General features: G+C 39.2%; 3 protein-coding genes across 5 annotated transcripts; 2 read left to right on the forward strand and 1 right to left on the reverse strand.

The window, feature by feature from the left end:
- Positions 1–7,188: 7,188 nt before the first annotated feature.
- LOC129238531 (uncharacterized) lies at positions 7,189–10,388 on the reverse strand. 3 transcript variants are annotated; one of them, XM_054873587.1, is made up of 5 exons: positions 10,196–10,388; positions 8,606–10,123; positions 7,920–8,522; positions 7,597–7,759; positions 7,189–7,535 (listed from the first exon to the last, which is right to left on the reverse strand). In XM_054873587.1, the coding sequence occupies exons 2-4, from the start codon at positions 10,092–10,094 to the stop codon at positions 7,623–7,625; spliced, it is 2,229 nt and encodes a 742-aa protein (XP_054729562.1). In that variant the 5' UTR covers positions 10,095–10,123; positions 10,196–10,388; the 3' UTR covers positions 7,189–7,535; positions 7,597–7,622. The 3 variants fall into 3 exon arrangements, with proteins under 3 accessions (XP_054729562.1, XP_054729560.1, XP_054729561.1); XM_054873585.1 differs by having other exon boundaries at positions 7,597–7,762; XM_054873586.1 differs by having other exon boundaries at positions 7,597–7,762; positions 8,606–10,138.
- A 140-nt stretch (positions 10,389–10,528) lies between these two features.
- Positions 10,529–12,751, forward strand: LOC129238911 (trimeric intracellular cation channel type 1B.1). The gene is made up of 4 exons (XM_054874139.1): positions 10,529–10,639; positions 11,056–11,345; positions 11,415–11,687; positions 11,744–12,751. Exons 2-4 carry the CDS (start codon positions 11,068–11,070, stop codon positions 12,021–12,023), a joined length of 831 nt encoding a protein of 276 aa, XP_054730114.1. The 5' UTR covers positions 10,529–10,639; positions 11,056–11,067; the 3' UTR covers positions 12,024–12,751.
- Positions 12,752–16,783: 4,032 nt separating this feature from the next.
- LOC129238971 (negative elongation factor D) lies at positions 16,784–19,696 on the forward strand. Its single transcript, XM_054874222.1, has 5 exons — positions 16,784–17,058; positions 17,123–17,835; positions 18,267–18,713; positions 18,774–19,255; positions 19,337–19,696. The coding sequence occupies exons 1-5, from the start codon at positions 16,996–16,998 to the stop codon at positions 19,366–19,368; spliced, it is 1,737 nt and encodes a 578-aa protein (XP_054730197.1). The 5' UTR covers positions 16,784–16,995; the 3' UTR covers positions 19,369–19,696.
- The last annotated feature ends 1,281 nt before the right edge of the window (positions 19,697–20,977 follow it).

The following is a 20,977-nucleotide window of genomic DNA, read 5'->3' on the forward strand; positions in this document are numbered from 1 at the left end:
GCCCTGCCTTATGGAAGGAGAGAATGTCCACCCTGGGCCAAGGTTCTTAAACCGCACAGACTGGGCATAATCTCTTGTAATCAACTAAAATCAACCAGACAAAAATTTCTCATTAAATTAAGTTATTCCACTTTACACTTACTTATTTTTAACGAAAACAAAGAATAGTGAAAAAGAAAAAAATTACACTTTTTTATAAACAAATTGATCAAAAACATATTTTTAGTGATAATTAATATATAATTTGAGGTACATGCAAAGGCCAATATGTTAAAGAATATCCCTGTAAAATTTTAAGTTGATATCTTGATTGAAATTGAAATTTAAAAGGTTGAGCCAAGAAGCACCGAGAGATTTGGTAACTCCTAAAACACTCAGGCTAAAAGGCCCATTGTATTTAAATCTCTGGAAAGTGAAAGGGTAGATGGTCAAGGAGGAAAGGAGAGAAGTAACAGAAGGAAGAATATAGGATAGAGCAGAGGAATAGAGGTAGTTGGACCTGTGAGAATTTTCCAGATTCTTTGACAAATCTGAAAATATCCTCCAGTTTGAGAGAACGGATTTTACTTGTTCTCATGACATCGGAACCCAAAATTCGTAGCCTTGCTCTAGCAAATGCGGGGCACTCACGGAGAAAATGTTTAGTGCCATCCGCCTCCTCTAAGCAAGACAGGCAAATCGAGTCCTCAATGATTCCAATGGTGGTTATATGTTGACCTCATGGACTGCGTCCTCTAATAAAGGGTGTTTTAAAAGGAGGTGTTATTTTGATTTTCAAGGAAAAATGCTATTTTTTAATATAAATGATCGGATGTTTATTTCATTATAAAGAGGAAGGTATGCCGTTAATAGTGGAAAATAACATCAGGCAAATGACCACCACGGCCACGCTTACAGGGCAATATATTTTTCATAAAATTTTCCATAACCGAATTGCAAAGTGGCTGCCCTATGTCCTCGATAGCCTGGATTCCATCTTTGAGGTCTCGAATCGACCCTGGACAGTTGGCGTAGACCTTCTCTTTCACGTGGCCCCAAAGAAAAAAGTCACAAGGTGTTAAATCACAAGATCTCGGTGGCCAATTGTGATCAGCTCTTCGAGAGATAACACGGTCCGAAAACTTTTTCCCTAAAATATCAATGGTTTCGTTGCTTGTGTGGCGCGTAGCGCCGTCTTGCTGAAAATAAACGTTGTCCAGATCGATGCAATTCAATTCCGGCCATAAAAAATCGTCAATCAGCGCGATCCATTCACCTGTAACACCTGTTATTGGAAAACCCTTTAATACCGACCATCAACCGAACGTCTTTTCTTCAAAGTTCTGGAAGTTTTCTGTTCACAAAACACTTTGCAATCCTGCAGCGTTCTAGACCAGACTACCATTCTTTATATTGCATGCACAATCGCTGATCCATTTGATTCCTGCAGAACTGATTCCGATTATTGGCTCTGGGCATTGTGTGGGAACCGCTGATCCACAGTTGGTCAATTCATCGGCAATTTCATTCCATTGAACCAATAAGTGTCCTGGAACCCTTATAAGTCGAGCTTATTCTGTCTTCCAACAGAATTAAGCTTCTTCTTACATTCTTGAAAAATCGTGGAGATTTACTTTGCGTTTTCCAGAGCCTTTAGCGTAGCCTGACTGTCTGACTAAAGACTCCAATCTGTTTCCCGCTCTATCCCCTCTCAATCATCTATTATGCTACTTTCAAAATGACAAAAATTCCCGTTTATAAAAGTTGTCATTCTTTCCATAGCGTAATGATACCTATTACTCTCGTTTAAGTGCCATACAGCTCCAGAACCTATTTCATTCTTGGGCCCATCGACAGGAATAAGACGTATTTCGAGCAAAACGCGATTAAATTTTGCGTTCATACTCATCTTTCGTTCGACGCTTATCACTTCACTGACTTTATATTGACTTTTTAGACTTTTTATTAAGCTTAAATATTGAAAAGATATTCTTTAGATTGTAAAGGAGTTTTTAAAGCAAAAAAATGCAAAAATTTTAAGTGCTAGAGGAGCTGCCCCCCTTAATGGCTTACCATTGGTTTTAATCTTCCAATATGTTTTATAAGCGACGTTTTGTTCATTGTCGCCCACTCCTTTCACGACAAGTTGAGGAACTCACCAAAGAGATCAGAAAGCACACTCGGATAATGAAGAATCAGTTTATTAACTATTGACTTTAGCCTTCCATACAATCCGCTCAGTAGTTCGAGCAGTAAAACCGCTCATAGAAAAGTGATCGAGTATGACCTAAACAAGTTACGGTTCTTTCTAAAAACCAAATTTTTGGTTGTTGGCAAATATTCAAAGTCCTGCTTTCTTTGTAGTTCTAAATCTCCTATCCAGTTTTAGTCCATGAGCAAAGATTTGTCTTGGCAATCTGAATTCATAGATTATGTAGCCAAAAATGCATTCGTTGCTTACGTTAAGGTGGTTAAAGTCACCAAATCAGCGGTCCAAAAAGGGCACTTTTAATTAGTAGGCGCTAATTAATAAGAAGTTGGAAAATTGTTGACTTGCTCTTCAACTATAGCGAATACTTAATATCCGTTGGTCGAGAATGGTGCTACAAGCGAGTGCATTCGAGATATGGTATTTTTCAAACCTCTATTGAGAAATATTTTTGAATGGTTCAGGTCTTCAAATCGCTAGCCGACAGTACTTGGGGCAAAGACAAAGAAATGTTGCTGGCGACATTTAAAGCAATTGGCCGGCCGGTTCCAAACCATGCTGCACCTGTTTCGTCGCCTGGGACTAGTGGTTCGCAGTGGACGCAGACATGCCAAAATACTGCAATCAGGACAGCCGCGGGATACCTTCTTATATCCCCCTTATAAGGCCTAGACAATAAGGCATTAATGCATTAAAGTACAATAAAATGCTCAACAAAAAGTGTCTGCTTGAGTGCAACCGAAGGTTTTACTTCTGAAAACACCTGCTAGAACCTGAGCCGCCTCCCAAACACGTCAGGAGACATTCCTCTAACTATTCTAACGCGATCCAGAACAAAAAGTACTTATAACTACTGGACCGTACGGAGATTAGGCGAAAGCTAAATGACATTCATCTGGAGATACTTACCACTTTCCTAAACACCCGACCTCTGAATGCCGTAATCGGAGTCTAGCCCCCACCCATAGCAGATGAAGAGCTCCAGCTATCGCGAGACCCGCGTAACCTTGGCACAATTACGTTGTGGATACTGCAGCAGGTTAAACTACTAACTATCCAGAATTGACCCCGACATACCAAGCATGTGTCCAGCATATGAAGGCACCCCGCACGATACTAACCCTTTTTTCACATGCCCATTAAATCTACTCACCTAACACCCGTTTCCCTCTGGATCCAACCTGGCGAAACAGCAAGTTTTCTGTGCCCACCGTTAGGTCAGCTAGACGAAGACCACCGGTAACTACATTGCACTGACTGCTACAAGAAAAACGACCACTTCTGCTTTTTCCATGACAGTCGGTTCTACATTACCGAAATGACCCGGATTTATATTCAGCCAATGACTTGTCACTCCAACACCATTCCCCGTACATGTATGGGGAATAAATATGATACTACAACAACAACGACCACATCTTAGACTCATTTTATTCGTTGAAGGATAAATGTGCATTGTATTAGGAACGATATTAGAGATCAATGCTGTTGACTATTTAAGTAATTTCTCTACTTGGAGTCATCTCATAGGATATCTTAACTTGGAATGTACCTTTCTAGTAGCTTCACGACTTGTCCCATTGCTTGATTCCAGTGCAGCTCCTCTTCTTTCCTGGGATCTTTTTTGGGATCGTGCTTGGTTTCACGCGAAGGAAGGGTTCAGGCTCTATTGATCTGTTTACTGCTTTTTTGCTAAACTATACGCTTAACTTTTTGCCTTGGACCATACCCTGAGACTGTGCAGATGGCTGCACAGTTTTCAATAACCATTGAGGATGCAAATTAGCATTATCAGCTTGTCTTTAGATGTTTGTTTTTTTAGATGTTTGAATATCTTCTGATCTTACCCTCTCAGTAAGAAATTCGCCTTCCGTAGCCCAGGTGCCAGCTTACGTTTCGTAGCCTTGGCCCTTCACCTATGAGCTCCTCTTGATGCTATGTTGCCCAATTGGCCAGGAATGATTCACTTTCTGTTGGTTTCAAGGCCACAGCAAAAGTAGCCAATAAAACCCTTATGAACCGAATGCAATTGCCTCTTCCTAATAAGCTTCATCTCTCAACTGAGGGTTGACAAGGCCTTGAATACAGCCTGTCGCTCAAAATGGCAATACGCTTATTTCGAACATTTCTTTCTAGATTTATCTCTGCGCAGAGACAGATGACATACACATCCGCCTAGGAGATACTTTCAAAACTACTCATTGGCACTGACAGCTTTCCTTGGCGCCCATGCCTTCGAGGGTTTTCTGTGTTCCGTAAATGGTACACTTCATCAGCAGAGGTACTCCCTGTTTAATCCTGAACGTGTCTTATAGTAATTACATTTCGAATTTCCTCTCATCGCTGATGAGCTCATTAATGTCATATCTGGAAGTTGAGCCAAGGGGACTGGAGTTTTCCCTCATCAGGAGAGGTACTCCCTGTTCAATCCAGAACGTGTCTTATAGTAATTATATTTTGAATTTTCTCTCATCGCTGATGAGCTCATTAATGTCATATCTGGAAGTTGAGCCAAAGGAACTGGAGTTTTCCCTCATCAGGAGAGGTACTCCCTGTTCAATCCAGAACGTGTCTTATAGTAATTATATTTTGAATTTCCTCTCATCGCTGATGAGCTCATTAATGTCATATCTGGAAGTTGAGCCAAGGGGACTGTGGTTGCCTATGGAATGACACCCTTTTTCCCTAACAAAGCTTATAATTATGCGTTTGATCGTCTGCTCTAGTTTTTGTCGTTTTAACAGTATTGGTAGCCCTGTCAGTGTAGGCATATCAACGGTCATCTTCGTCTAGCTCATCTAGGGGTAGGCCCAGGAAACATGCTGTTTCGACAGGTTGGCTCCAGAGGGAGAGGGGTGTGAGATGAGTCGGTTTTAGGGTACATGTGAAGAGGTGGTTAGTGTCGTGCGGAGTACCTTCACATGCCGGGCATGTGTTTGGTATGTCGGGGTCGATTCTGGATATGTAGGTAACATCCAAGCAGGAACTGCTTGCTGAGCAGTTTGTTGTGCTCCACTACTGGGAGCTTTTATGCCTCGTTATGTAGATGTTGAATGGGAGGCATCACGAGGCAACCGGTCACTGTCCGAATGGCGGTATTTTGACATGTCTGTAGCTTTATCCACTGCGTATCACTAGTTCCAGGCGACCAGACAGGCGCAGCATAGTTCAGAACCGGCCGACCAATTGCTTTAAATGTCGAAAGCAACAGTTCTTTGTCTTTGCCCCAAGTGCTGCCGGCAAGCGATTTGAGGACCTTGTTGCGGTTTTGGACTTTAGTGGCAATTGCGATTGTGTGCGCTGAAAAGGAGAGCAAACTGTGAAAGGTTACACCCAAAATTTTGGAGCTGTTTACCATCGGAATTGGTGTGTCGTCGACTTTTACCGTAAGGGACAACTTGACCTCCTTTGTCCAGGTGGTAAAGAGAGTCGCCGTGGACTTAGTGGGGGAAAGTTGGAAAGCAGAGAAAAAGCGAGAAAGGTCGGTGAGGTAGTTGTTCACTTTGGAACACAGGCCATCGATGTCATTGCCCGACGCCATTATCGTGCAGACATCACCGTATGAGACCAGGTAGACTGCCGCTGGTGGTTGGGGGAGCTTCGAGATGTAGAAGTTGAACAGTAAGGGAGAAAGGACACCTCCCTGCGGTACACCTTGCTTCATCTTCCTTTGATCTCGAAAAATCACTGACGAGTGACGAACACTCAGGTAGTTTGCGCACCACCTCTTTAGCCCTGGCGGGAGTGTCGACTGATGAATATCATCTAGTGGCGTGGAATGGCTGACTGTGTCGAAAGCTTTCTTCAGGTCCAACGCTACTAGGACAGTCCTCTCGCAGGGGCGGTTTTGATTAAGCCCGCGGTTTATCTGGGCGTTTATGGCGGTGAGTGCAGGGGTGATGCTATGCGCTCGTCGGACCCCGTGCTGATGTGGGGCTGGGGCCAGGTGTTTCGTGAAGAGTGGGAGTAGGAGGGCTTCAAGTGTATTCACTACTGGGGAAAGGAGAGTTATCGGACGATAAGATTCCCCTTGGTTGGCGGGTTTCCCAGGTTTCAGTAGTGGGACCACTCTCCCTGCTTTCTACTTGTCAGGGAAGATGAGAGTGGCCAAGGACAAATTGAAGACCCTTGTGAGAAATCCTACCCCCAATGGTCGCAGGTGCTTCAGCATCTGCTCGAGTCATATGTAGCGGTGGTAATTCAAGGACCAAGTGCATCACAACCATCGGATGGTACAGTGACTATTTCACCTTTGACAAGTTGACTCTCGAGAATCAGGCCACTGCTCTATATGTAGGTAACAGGTTGCAAGTATAGTGTACACACTACAGCCCACGTTACCGTAGAGATCTTCTCCGAGGGAATGTAATGAGTTGTTTTTTATGAGTTCATAGTGAACCCAACACTACCACACAACTTCTTTGTTCTAATTAATGCTCAATGGATAATGTCACAAGGAGCAATCACATGCGTTAGTATTCGTCTCGCTACAACTATGTTATCAACGTATCCCTGTAGAAGTTCATCTACTATTAGTCTCCATATGTTGTGCGATAGAACATCAATCAGACTGAAATATCTAAAACACAAATCGGAAATTAATTAAAGACATGCACCTATATTTTACAGTTTTTTTATGAAAGAATTGTTATTCTAATTAAGAGTTCTAATAATTTCTAAAAATAGTAAAATTTTATATTTTAACAAAATCTTTTTCCTTACCGATAAATCTACAACTTTTATGTCGGTATTATTTATTTAGCAATTCACGGTACGGACATAGTTTTAATTATGAAACTCTTATAAAATCAACTTACAAGTTAATGGTGGTAAAATTTGAATGTGTTTGGGGAAAGTATGAGTTAAGGTTTTGGTTTACAAAAAAGTATATTTATGGAGAAGCCAATGATATTTTCCTTCTTTTTTCAATATAGACCTGTTTTGATGATTATTTTGGGAAATGGTATTGCAAATTGTACTTGAATAAAATAATGTAATAATTTCGTATTAAATTACTTTAAGCAACTTTCAACTAAATCAAATTTTAATATTCGTTTTTTCATATGTATATATGTACATAAACAGGAAACATGTAAAATACGAATCAGTTTGCTTGATATTAGCTCTTTATCAATATATGAAAGGAATAAAGCACTTAAAAGTGAATATTGTTCGACTGCAAATGCCCATAAAAATCTTAGGTAGATAACAAAATGTCGTGGCTAGACTTTTAATGCGACGGTTCAACTAAAAATTAACCAATATATATGTACTTAAAATTAGGTCTTCACAAATCAGGAGCCGCAATTGTACGGCACAATTTCATTATGCGTAGAGAAAAGCGAAGCTGAAAAGAAAAAAAAGCATCGATATTTAAAGAAAAAATAATGTTTGTTTTGTTAGAGTACCTACTTAACGCTCATATAATAGATCATCATTCGGCTGACACGTTCGAACTCATGAGGTTTGCAGATGCCTCATTGGGAGAGCTCAGTTGTTTATTTTTAGAAATCTCATCAATACGTTCCTGTACAATTCCATCTACAATTTCACTATCTTTCACTGTGGTATCTTCTGGAAAAGTTAAATTTGTTTTAGTATACTCATTTTTATAATCGTTATTGCCAATCGAAAAATTTAAAAAATAACACTTGAATTACTTATACTAATTTTAACTAAACTTATACTTATACTTGCACAGACTATTTTCCACTTCCAAGCAAAAACTCACCGTCAACAAATAATTGCAACGATATGTCATCATCCAGGGTAACCCGCAACTTTGAATCGCCTATTGAAAGTTCATCAGGCGCATTTCTGTCATTTATGTCACCTTCAGCACCGTTGTTCGTTTTAAACACTTCATCAACTGCTTTCGTGCTTTCGGTGGTGGCCGAGGCACGTTCAGCATTTACAGTATTCATAAGGGAGTCTACTATGTCGTTTAATGAGTTTAATGACTGCGTAGGCGAGACTGCATCAATGCGAGTGAGTTTGGGCATCTCAGTTATGGCAGAGTCAGTAGCGTTTTCTCTTGCTTCCACCACCACGTCTTTAGTTGCTTCAATCGACTCAGCACTATTGGCGGATGAACCATTTATAATATTTTCAGTAGCTTCATTTGGAAATATCGGCTGTTCCACGGCCGATGCGAAACTCTCGCCTGAAGATTCCTGCACAGAAGATGTATTATCAATTGTATCTGCCGCATTTATTGGTGTCGATTGCAATTCATTGTGAATCGGTATTTGCTGTTCCCTATCCGATACGGCATCGTCAACTGCGTTGGCTGAGCTGGTCCGTGATATGCGTCGTTCAGGTATTTCGATTGGAACTTTAAAGTAAATACAAATATACATACATATATTTTCCAACATATTTTTACGACAATTCAATTTATATTTCGCCCAAACTTACCTATGTATTCACACTCGTCGTCTTCATCATCCTCCTCGTCCACCTCATCAGCAGTCAATCGCCGTAAACTACTTGGCGGCATTTTCTCATTGGCCAATTTCAGCTGCTCCTTGCGTGGACTAGGCGACCCATCACCTTTTAGTGGACTGAATGATTTTTTTTCACGCTTCTTTCGCCCAGGTGATGGATAAGGTGTACTAGAAACAGCCGGGGCAACAAAGAGAGAGGGATCTAACTCAATATCATCGACTACTTTACCATTTTCTACTTTTTTAAGACGCGCCGGCGTAGCAGTCAATGAAATAATTGCCGAATTAGACGATTTTAGAGCTGCTTGAGATGTGGATGGTACTTCGTTCTCAATAATTTGACTAAAATCGGTTTCTTCCGAATCACTACTGTCGCCAAATATTTCAACCTGTTCACGAAAAGACACAGATAAATTTTTTGATTTAGAGCGCTTCGCTTGGAGTCGTCGAGCGCGGGCATTTGATTCAAAAATTAACATCATAGGATGTGTACAGCGCTCCATTTTAACACGTGAGCAGAATACACGCTTGCCATACATCTTTATTAACTGAGTTCTTGTAAATTTCGTTGGCTTGGTACTTGAAATCGCGGCAGCAGCATTTACTCTTTTTGCAATGGACCCTGCACTTAGCTTTTGCGGCAATTTTTTTTCTTTTATTGACTTCTCAACTTTTGCTTTTGATTTTGGCGATCTTGTAAGTGCATTTAATTTTATAAAAAATCCAGATTGCTTCGAATCTTTTGCTTCAGATTGTGGTCGGCTACGTTTGGGAGGAGAGTTTTTTTCTAAAGGCAACGGACTATTGCTTGTACGATTTTTACCAGATAGCTGTTTATTTGATATTTTGTTTTTATTTTGCGCTTTCCTTTTTGCATGAAATTCACGTTGGAGCTTTGTTAAATCCTGCCGCAGCAAACGCACTTTACAGCGCTTCACCTTAAGTTCAGTTAACTGTTGCGCCTTTACAAGTACTGCAGGGTCGAACAATTTTTGCTGAGCCTTCGTGGGTGTTGCCTTCTTTGGTGATTTTTCGCCGTTCTTTATTGCTGACGTTACACGGACTTCCTGACTCTGGCGCTTTAATGCTGTTGATGCCTTTGATGTTTTACTAAGTTTGTGACTCTTGCCATCTAACATTTCCTCTACTTTCTTTCTTTCTAAAAGCACTTTAAATGGTTTAACAAATACGCCTTTTGGTGGTGACAGACTGCGGCTTTTGCTTACATTTTTCGCAACAAAATTTGTTGCCGGTGGCGGCATAGATTCACGTCGCCCCGCTGAATTTTCTACACGTTTTTCAACTGCCTTTTTTATTTTATTTGGCGTTAGCAAATCTTTAAATGATACAGGTGAAGGTGACCGTTTTGGAGCCTTGTTTGTATCATCTTGTTTGCCAACTCCGACATTTTTTAAGTTTATCGGGGGCTCTGATTTCAGTTGATCGAATAAAGACTCCATTTTTCCCAATTTTTGCACAAAGGCACAAACTGCAATCAGTAAAACTATTTTTGGTGACTATTCAGTAAAAAACCGCCATTCCAATTCACAAATCTACTTACACTTATTTTCCGGTTACAACACTTTTGCTTTTGTGCTATGTATACTTGTGTACTTCACGTGTATTACTTTATAATGTTTACTATAGATTATGCCGTTTTACTTAACATTTTCCCAAACAGATAGTTAATTTTTGGTAGGGAAAAGTAGCGCAGTTTTCTTGCCGTGCAAAACAGACGCGTTCTTGAAGGGACTTTTCGCCGCGAATTTTTTCGCCGTACATTTTGACAGCTATTTTACATGTGGAAACGAGATGGCAAATAGGCAAATAAAATCCACATTGTAAACGAAATGAGTGTTGTAAAGTACATTTTTTTATAAAACTGGCAGTACTGGTGGTCTGAGCGGTCTGGAAGCACCAGCTCTGTTGTGTGTTGTGTTTTTATTTTTTGTGTTGTGAATTGGCTCGGAGCGGAATAACGTGAACGATTGAAGAAGGAGAAAAAGTAAAGTTCATTTATGAGTTAAAATTATAATTTTCAAACAAAAAATTTTTTAAATCGTTGATAAACGAACTCTAAACATATATAAAATTTGTTTACCATTGCTCCTGGGAGATACAACTTATGTAACGGTGCCGTGCGTGCTGTGCCAGTTTTCTAAAAAAGAAAAGATCCGAAAATTCTATTTTTAGAGTTTTCCCAGCATTGAGGCGTAGCAAAATTTGTGCGAACCGCCTAAAAGTTTTTGGTTCAGATCGAATTTGAACTAATCGTGCCATTTCAAATTTATTTTTTCCGGGACCGGTTTAAAGCCGGTTTAAATTTATTAGCGTGCATAAATGAACTTACGTGGATTTAAATAAAACATAGTTTAATACTGATCTTCGAATAAAATAGTCATACACGGATTTGTTTTACAGTTTGTCAACAAGATGGATCCCGAAGCATTCTTGGATATGGCCAATCAGGTCATAAAGCTGAAAATGTTTCCTTACTTCGACATTGCGCACAGTCTGCTTGCTGCCCTGGCTGTGCGAGAGGATTTAGGTTCAAACGCACAATCATTCTCACGTAAACATCCGCTTGCTTGTTGGCTCTCCACTATGCTAGTAATATTCTCCGGAGGTATGGTAGCCAATGCCTTGCTTGGTGAGCCCATTCTGGCCCCTCTAAAGAACACACCGCAATTAATGGTTGGCACAGTTGTATGGTGAGTTCTTATGGAGCATTTAAATACACAAAATATTTTATTTAGAATCTCTGAATCCAATGTAATTAGGTATATGGTTTTCTATACGCCCTTTGATATTGGATATAAAATTGGTAAATTCCTACCAATCAAAGTAGTGGCCAGTGCAATGAAAGAAATCTATCGTGCTAAGAAAGTGTATGATGGTGTCTCACATGCTGCAAAACTGTATCCAAACGCTTGGATTATTATGATCATCATTGGCACCTTAAAAGGCAATGGTGCAGGCTTCACTAAACTACTGGAGAGATTGATTCGTGGCGCATGGACCCCTACAGCAATGGAATTCATGCAACCTTCATTGTAAGATATAAATAATTGTGTTTAATGCGACAATTTTTGTAAATATTTCTTTTCAGCTATACAAAAGCTTCATTGTTGTCTTCAATAATATTCGTGCTGGACAAAAAGACTGACTGGATATCAGCACCGCATGCCCTGGTTTATTTCGGCATTGTCATCTTCCTTGTGTACTTCAAACTGTCTTCTATTCTTTTGGGTATACATGATCCTTTCTTGCCATTTGAAAATTTGTTTTGCGCCATTTTCTTCGGTGGAATCTGGGATAGCTTAGCCAAGATATTAGGGCGTGGTCAAGCAAAGGAAGGTGAAGTTAAGGAAAGCAAAAAGAACAACTAAGAAACCAAGTATCCGTGGCTTTCTTGGGAAACTAAAAGACGTTACAGATGCTCGTAAGGATGCGGTTTAAAAACTGCAAAAACAACCAAATGCAACACAGCGACCTTTTTTCGAAAAGATGAAATCAACTCCATCGGCTTTAATCCTTGTAATTAATTTTACTATTATTATTTTAATTTAAAATCATTTTATTAGAAATGGGCACCTAAATATTGTATTCTAGTCAGTTTTAGGACATATACAAAAAGTCAATCTCCTTGAAAGTCACGCTGGTGAATGAGCAGCAAGTGGGTGTGTTTGCTTAATTATGAACGTGACTTTCGTGCAAAAGCGTGTACAATGGTTTTAGTTTATAGTTTATTTATTTCACTTCATTACTAATTTTTACATTTTTGAAGTTTGGTTTATAATATTCTTTTAATTTTTTTATTGTGTAAATATTGTCAGTAATTGGTAGAAACAAGACATATGCATGAACTTATGTTTAAATACAAAACGACTTAAAAGTAGCATATTTTAATTTTATGCTAAGATCCACTGTCTTGCCAGATTTAAAAAGAAGACTATAGGTGAAACAAATACGGGAAGTGAAGAAAAAAAGAAACGCATATTTGATTTTTCACAAATATCATAATGAATCTAAAGTAATAAATTCTTGATGCCAAATACTTTTAAAGTAATTTTATAAAAAAATGAAATAAAACAATACCTTTGAGATACAAAAAAAAATATATATAATTAATTTTGTAAAAATGTAGCGGCCGCCATAGTCGTCGTTGTAGCAGCATAAACATTCCCTATAAATGTACGGTGAATGTTGCTGTAGTGACAGTCCTTGGCCGAATATAAATCCGGATCGTTCCGGTAACGTAGAACCGACTGTCGTGGGAACGGTGGCCGTAGTCGAATGGGTTGGCAAAAACGTAGATTCGCATCTCGGTGAAAGGCCGAAAAAGAAGAAAAAGTTTTTTCTAACAGCGGTCGCCCCTCGGCAAGCATTGGCAAACCTCCGAGAGTTTTTCTGCCATGAAAAAGCTCCTCATAAAAAATATTTACAATTCGGAGGCGGCTTAAAAAAACTGTAGGTCCCTCTTTTTGTGGAACAACATCAAAACGCATGCCACAAATAGGACGAGGAACGTGGCCAAACACCCAAAAAGGGTGTACGCGCCAATTATATATATATGTAAAAAGTCATGCGTAATAATTCTATATTGTATTTCATATGCGACTCTAATATTATATTTAATTCGAATCTAAATGAGGCAATGAGCATATGTGTACAAAGTTTGGACGTTATCGCTTTTTTTAAATTACCGTTATATGGGAGATAGAAGTGGTTAAATTTTAATCGATTTCACCGATTTTCAATTTCCGTGCTCACAAACAAGCACAGCTAAATCGTCTAAATTTTTATCGATTCCTTTATATTGTTACATGCAACCGTTACCTGAACAAAATTATAACGATTCTGCACATATGGGCACGGGTATAAAAAAGCATGAGCAGCGGAATAATGCAAAGTAGTTAGTTTTGCTATTGTTGTTACTGCATCAAACATTCCCCATTTGTTTCTGGCAAATATTTTAGTTGAATAGTCTTTAACCGAATATGAATCCGATTTAATCAAACTTAATACTGTTTGCACGCGGCAATTCTTGACAAGCCACTCGACTTACATATATAGGCGTTCTAGAGCTGTCACAAAGGACAGTAATTCCGTTGCGGAAATATATTTGACTGGCGTGACGTGTAAAGCCGTAGTGCCGCAATGATAGTATTGCCGCGTATAAACAAAAAAAACAGCAGAAGTTCTTTTCGGGAAAGCAAATACCACATCTCGTGTTGTTTTGTTGGTTGTGAAATCTTCTATACTATAAAGATGAATGTCTGTACGTTGTCCGCGCATCACTACGAAACGACAACACCAAATGACGTAAAAATTTTCATACATTCATATTTTCACCCAATGAAGGTTATAGGCATGTTTTTATGATGGAACTCCCTTCCCACAGCCCCCAGGGGCCGCGGGTTAAAGCTAGTATATTATAAAATTAAAACTTATTGAAGCGATAATGGGTTTTCATAGAATTTATGGTACTCATGTGTGCGACTATACCTTCGAGATCTGGACGAACATTCATTTTGAAGGACAACTTTGCTAAGCCTAGCCTTTTCTCTACTCTTTTAAGCTTTTATCGAAAAAAATAAGGGTGCATTTGAATTGACGCAATTCATCTAAATTTGATAGAATAAAAAACGCCATCAAAAAAATATGTGCGATACAAAATTGTTTTTCTCTAAACAGTTGCCATTTTCGCCGCGCCTGCCGTACGGCGAAAGTGGAAAGTTGTCAATTTTTGTGTCTTCCGGCATGGCGTGTGCCACGTTTGTGGCGCCTTCGTCTCAAATATACATACATAATCTATTTTGCTGTAAGTCAAATTCGTTGCCGCAACAAATGGAACAAACCCATTGTGATAGAACTATTCCCACGACAGTCGGTTCTTCGTTACCGGAATGACCCGGATTTATATCCAGTCAATGTAGCAATGGGATATTTTCGTTATGTTATGTTCACATATGACAGATTATCTCAGGTTTTGAACTAAATTCCTTAGTCCGTAATTGAAAAGGGTAACGGGATAAGCCTAGATTTAATAATAACACTAATCGGCAAGGCTTTTGCTACATGGATTACTTGTTCTAAATATTACTTAATACTTTGCTCAAAATGAATGGCTCACGTATCTGATGTATTTTATAGCTAGATCATTTGCATTTTATTAGAAGTTTAGCAATAATTTGATGAATGTAATATATATATATATATATATATATGTATAACTTGAACTTCCAATTGAATTATATATGTATATAATTGGCGCGTACACCCTTTTTGGGTGTTTGGCCGAGCTCCTCCTCCTATTTGTGGTGTGCGTCTTGATGTTGTTCCACAAATGGAGAGACTTACAGTTTCAAGCCGACTCCGAACGGCAGATATTTTTTATGAGGAGCTTTTTCAGGGCAGAAATACACTCGGAGGTTTGCCATTGCCTGCCGAGGCGCGACCGCTATTAGATAATGTTTTTCTTAATTTCTTAATCGAGCCTACGTTCTCTCTGTGAATTCCGAATGGTAGTCACGCACCAACCCCATTCGGCTACGGCGGCCGCCAATTCCAATTGAATTAGTAGTTGTTATATTTAAAGCAAGAAACATATAACAAAATTATCATAATTTCCTTTCTTATAGTTATATAAAGTGTCCGCAGCAGCTTTCTTTCGGGTTTGCTGTCGATAGTGAGTTTAAGCGTAAACTCCAACAAAAAAATACCAGTCTAACGGTTAGACGCGATAGAAGTGAAACCTTCCGTAAGACAAACTGAGAGAGAATAAGACGAAAGCAGCATTAGGAGCGGGATAATTATAGGTTCATTATAATATTTCTATAAAGTTCATATTTTATTTTCATCATTCATTCATTCATTTTATTATTATTCATCCTCAATGTTTTCAATTTCAACAAATGATACGAGTGGCTTATGATAGATAAAATATGATACAAATGCTTTGGTTTCGATGTTGTCAACATATCTTTGAAATACCGCGTCAAATGTTGTTTTTGATCGTGTTGTCGATTCAGTGCGATTGTTACACATTTTTAAATTGAATGTTGTATTGAGAAAGTCAATTGAAGGAACCGCTGTGTCCAATGCAAAATTTACGTTAAAATCGCCCCTTAAAATCATTGGAACTTTATCGTAATCTTTTCTAAGTATCCGCGATACTTCTGGTGTATACTTTATTAAATTTTCGTGAATGAATTCCGTGATGCTATTTATTGATTTTTTTTCTGTCGATATTCACGACACTTTTCTGCATTATTTTTCGGCATAATTGCGGTAAATATTTAAAAATGAAAATATTTACGAATATAAAAATACACACGCGGTTGCTATTATGAGCGTCCCCAGCAAAACCTGCGTGACCGAAACTCTAACACAGCCATGAAAAAAAGCTCCTCATAAACATATCATAAAATAAAAAAATAAAATAACTGTATAAAAAAAATTTTTTTCTTGTGATTCGAACCAAGGATTTTGGATCGGAAGCTCACATTGCTAGTCGCTCGGCTACCGGGCCATGCTGTCGGCGCTGGCCTAAAAGTTATTTAGTTCGTCGCTACGTTTATATCAACAGATAATATAACGCTTCGTAACTAAATAACTTTTAGGCCAGCGCCGACAGCATGGCGCGGTAGCCGAACGACTAGCAATGTGAGCTTCCGATCCAAAATCCTTGGTTCGAATCACAAGAAAAAATAAAAGTTATTTAGTTCGTCGCTACGTTTATATCAACATATAATATAACGCTTTGTAGCCAAGAGGGTCGCTTTTTTCGTTTCACTTTTTCTCAAATCACTCCCAACGATTCTAAAGAAGTTTTCACTTCAAAAACATGTGAAATCCCATATAAATATCCCTAACCCATCTTTTACAGCGTGTTGGGTTTGCATGTATATATATATTAAATAGGGTTATAGTGGTTTTTACGTATTTTTTCTCTTTTGGCAATAATTATTTTGCAGCTTGTCAATATTGAGACATTTGAATTGGCTGCCGGCGTCTGAAATTTAGATTGGTGAATACAAGTATGGTTAACACCTAACAAACCCGACATACAAAATTTCCATTAAACACGCTTAGGAAGCAGTAGACAATTTTCTCAAACACAAGCCTTGCAACCTCAGAGTTTGTCTTTGGTGGAAACGCAGTATTACATCTTTCACTTACCCTCGATCTGGCAATGCTGCAACGTACCATTTTGGCATTCCTTTTCCTCACTCCTTCGTGGCATTTTAGAATGTGGAAATAGACGAATGTTATTGTTTACAATAACCAAAGTGTAGTATTTTTTAAAAATTCAGTTTATCTAAAGAACAAAGAAAAGCACATCAATTTTCGATCAAAATGGAAATGGAATACGAGGATGCAGGTTGGCAAGGACGTCAAAAACCACCCGGCGAAGATGAGGTGATTCTTTTGATTGTTTTTGTGTTAAACAACATTGAATGGTACTCTGTTTTTATTAATATAGGAAATGCCCGAGGATAACCCACAAGAAACCATTCAAGAGTGTCTGGAAAAGTTCCTTACGCCTGATTATATCATGGAACCTGGAATTTTTACCCAACTTAAGCGCTACTTTCAATCTGGCGGCTCACCCGAAGAAGTCATCACTATGCTCTCTGAAAACTATAAAGCCGTGGCACAAATGGCTAATCTTCTCGCCGAATGGCTTATACTTGCGGGGGTTAAAGTTACCGATGTGCAAGCTATGGTCGAGAATCATTTGAAAGACATGATACTGAAAACTTTCGATCCGAAAAAGGCCGATACCATCTTTACAGAGGAAGGTGAAACGCCCGATTGGTTGACAGAAATGATCGACCATCATACTTGGCGCTCACTAATCTATCGCTTAGCGGAAGAATATCCCGACTGTTTGATGTTGAATTTTACCATCAAACTTATCTCGGACGCCGGCTTTCAAAGCGAAATCACATCGATTTCAACTGCAGCACAGCAAATTGAAGTGTTTTCGCGCGTATTAAAGACATCGATTACAAAATTTTTAAACAATCCTGAAGATATACAGAGTTCCATACAAGAATGCGCACGCATGGTATGTCACGGTCAGCATACCTACGTCTACTCGCAAGTACTAATACAAGTGCTAAGTCAGGAGCCAAAAGGAGGCTTTAATATGAAACGTTTGTCTCAGGAGATCACTAAGTATGCGCTACAAAAGTGAGTTTATAAAAGAAATATTTTACAAATGTAAGATATGATAAAATCACGGATCTTTTAAATTGCGCTGATATAGCCTAGAACTAAGCAGCAAATTCCTATTTGCTTTATGTATAATAATATAATAATAGTATAACAATAGCCTATTTGCTCATAGGCTATTATTTTTTTATTGAATTTTTGGATTCTCCATCGTCGATTTTATATGTGGTCAAAATTTTGTCAAATTCGAGTTCCACAAAGTGGGCCAAAATGTCAGTCAAAAAATAGTAAATATTTACAGACATAACGAGATTTGAGTGAGAGCTACTTTCGACAAAAAGTTTGAAATTCATTTTCTCAAAACATCAAAAAATTGATAGGCTATTTTAATAGTTACTAAGGGGACGATATAATGTTTTCTTTATTTTATAAAATTTTGCTTTGTTTAGTAATCAAAACGTGACACCCATCACAATGGCGCTTAACGGTTCGGCAGCCTATCCGCAAGCATGCCAGGCACTCTCCTCTATGCTCTCCCGCAACACACTCAATCCAGCAGATATTACGGTACTATTTCGTAATTATTCCGCTGCAGATCCGCCACCAATCGATTTAATACGCAATCCTCAATTCCTCGAACTGCTTGTGGATTCATTATTCAAGGCAGGAGTGAAAATCAATCCTGAGCACAAGTCCAAATATATTCATTTGTTGGCATATGCTGCTTCTGTAGTGGATACACCGGCTAAGAAACGTCCTATGACCGAACGTGTGCTCAACAAAGACGAACTGAAGAGCACCATACAAGCAATCGAGAAAGTTCACGCCATTTGCAACGTCAACAAAGGTTCCACAGAGCTGATTGCTGAGTTACAAACGCTATACAATTGCATTAAGTAAAGTGTAATTACTTGAAAAGAATTTCTGCATATACAAACCTTATTGAAAATTTTCAGATACCCAGTTGTTGGTGTTGGCGTTATACGCTGGATTGAAAACACGGTAACAGAACCGTCTTACTTCAAACTGTCCACCGACAGTTGTCCCACCCACTTGGCAATACTCGATGAAGTGGCTGCTGTTCATCCTACGTTGCATCAACAAATTTTACGGCTACTCATACGTCTATTCGAGTCGAAACAAGATGAGTTAGAGATTTTGGTGCAGTTGGAAATGAAGAAAATGTTATTGGATCGCATGGTTAATTTGTTGACGCGCGGCTGTGTAGTGCCGGTAGTGAAATACATTAAGCAATGTTGTGCTAAGGGTGATACAGACATATCGCTGATACGTTATTTTGTAACGGAAGTGCTTGAAACGATAACGCCACCCTATTCGCCTGAGTTCGTGCAATTGTTTCTGCCTATGGTGGAAAATGAAGAAATTACTGGCACAATGCGTGGAGAAGGCGACAACGATCCTGTTTCAGAATTTATCGGTAAGCGAACAGTTTGAAATGTTTTCTTTTCCTTTGCTTCTCCAGATAACAACAATAATTAACTTTTCTCTCTGTTTTTAGTGCATTGCAAAGCGCGTTATACCACAGTTTGATAATTTTGAATCATGAACAACATTCTTTAGATATGACAACAATGTATAAGCCAACGTATAAGAAGCTCAAACGCCAATTGTAGCTCGCCACTTGCTACCAGCGATGCCCCACCCTTGGTAACATTTTAAGTAACACACAATTGTAAATTATGTTTAATTGACCATTTAAGTTTGCTAACAACTTAAGGCTGATTGTCGCTTTTTACGCGCGTAAATATTGATTTTTTCTTATATATTTCATGTTTGCGTCTAAACACATAAAAATATTTATGAATCATAGGCGCTGATTATCAAAGTTCGCAGAAATAAAATAAAAATGATAAAATTATTAGATAAAGTTTGAAGTGATAAGTAATATTTGCCAAATTAGTATGCTTCGATGGATGATTTCAGTTCGATGCAGACTTCTACCAGCTTAAATTTGAAACTTGAATCTTTGTTTTGTGCCCGGCTGCTTAAAAAATGTGGAGTTGATTGCTTACATACATAAAACTGTAGTTTCTCAAGGGAAAGCATAAGACGCAATGTGATCATGAGGCAACTTAAACTAAGCACTTAATGGATGAAGCTGCAGAACTGTTAAACATTGCCTATCTGGCAATAATTCTCCTTTCCCCAGTAGTGAATACTCTTGAAGCCCTTCTACTCCCACTCTACACGGAACACCTGACCTCAGCCTCACACCAGCATGGATTCCGAAGAGTGCACAGCATCACCACCGCACTCATCGCCATTAACACTGAGATAAACCGCGGGCTAAACCAACACCGCCCCTACGAGAGGACTGTCCTAATAGCGTTGGACCTAAAAAAGGCTTTCGACACAGTCAGCCAAGCCACGCTACTAGTGCTATTTCGAGACCAAATCTCAAAACAGAGGAAAATAAAGCGAGGTTGGTGTCCTTTCACCCTTGCTTTTCAATTTCTATGTCTCGAAACTCCCCCAGCCACCAGAGGGAGTCTCCCTGGTCTCTTACGCCGACGACTGCACGATAATGGCGTCGGGCAATGACACTGATACCCTATGCTCCAAGGGAAACGACTACCTCGCCTGCCTTTCTCGCTTCTTCACTGCGAGAAACTTACAACTTTCCTCCACGAAGTCCACGGCGACCCTCTTCACCATCTGGACAAAGGAGGTCAAACTTGAACTTAAGGTAAAATTCGATGACTCACCAATTCGGACTGTTAACAACCCCAAAATCTTCGGAGTTACCTTTCGTACATATGTACTAATCATATGTCCGGCATGTGAGGGCACCCCGCACGACGCTAACCACCTTTTCACATGGCCCGTGAAACCCACTCATCTAACACCCCTCTCCCTCTGGACCCAACTAGTCGAAACAGCAAGTTTCCTGGGCCTACCGTTAGAAGAGTTAGACGAAGACGACCGGTGATTTACACTACACTGACAGGGCAAAGTTACTGCTAAAACAACAACAACAATATTGCCTCTGTGAGCCTTCTGAGGCCGCCTGAATAACCTCAGAATAAAATGTTCAGCAAGCAGATTCTGATGGAGTTGTAAGGCAGAGATTATCCAATTGGTCCCTACGGACTATAGTCAATCCTTAAATGACATTCGCTGAGAGACGACACGTACTCAC

Source organism: Anastrepha obliqua, chromosome 2 (assembly GCF_027943255.1).
Source record: "Anastrepha obliqua isolate idAnaObli1 chromosome 2, idAnaObli1_1.0, whole genome shotgun sequence".
Taxonomy (NCBI): Eukaryota; Metazoa; Arthropoda; class Insecta; order Diptera; family Tephritidae; genus Anastrepha; species Anastrepha obliqua.

What these genes read in the sequence shown, in the direction of transcription:
- LOC129238531 (XM_054873585.1), bottom strand. Translation starts at nt 10,094, where the DNA reads ATGGAGTCTTTATTCGATCAACTGAAATCAGAGCCCCCGATAAACTTA. An exon ending in CGACGAGTGTGAATACATAG is followed by an intron (nt 8,523 to 8,605) that starts GTAAGTTTGGGC and finishes TTTACTTTAAAG; the next exon opens with TTCCAATCGAAATACCTGAA. An exon ending in GTTGCAATTATTTGTTGACG is followed by an intron (nt 7,763 to 7,919) that starts GTGAGTTTTTGC and finishes TAACTTTTCCAG; the next exon opens with AAGATACCACAGTGAAAGAT.
- LOC129238911 (XM_054874139.1), top strand. Translation starts at nt 11,068, where the DNA reads ATGGATCCCGAAGCATTCTTGGATATGGCCAATCAGGTCATAAAGCTG. An exon ending in ATGGTTGGCACAGTTGTATG is followed by an intron (nt 11,346 to 11,414) that starts GTGAGTTCTTAT and finishes CAATGTAATTAG; the next exon opens with GTATATGGTTTTCTATACGC. An exon ending in GAATTCATGCAACCTTCATT is followed by an intron (nt 11,688 to 11,743) that starts GTAAGATATAAA and finishes ATTTCTTTTCAG; the next exon opens with CTATACAAAAGCTTCATTGT.
- LOC129238971 (XM_054874222.1), top strand. Translation starts at nt 16,996, where the DNA reads ATGGAAATGGAATACGAGGATGCAGGTTGGCAAGGACGTCAAAAACCA. An exon ending in AACCACCCGGCGAAGATGAG is followed by an intron (nt 17,059 to 17,122) that starts GTGATTCTTTTG and finishes TTATTAATATAG; the next exon opens with GAAATGCCCGAGGATAACCC. An exon ending in ACGCTATACAATTGCATTAA is followed by an intron (nt 18,714 to 18,773) that starts GTAAAGTGTAAT and finishes GAAAATTTTCAG; the next exon opens with ATACCCAGTTGTTGGTGTTG.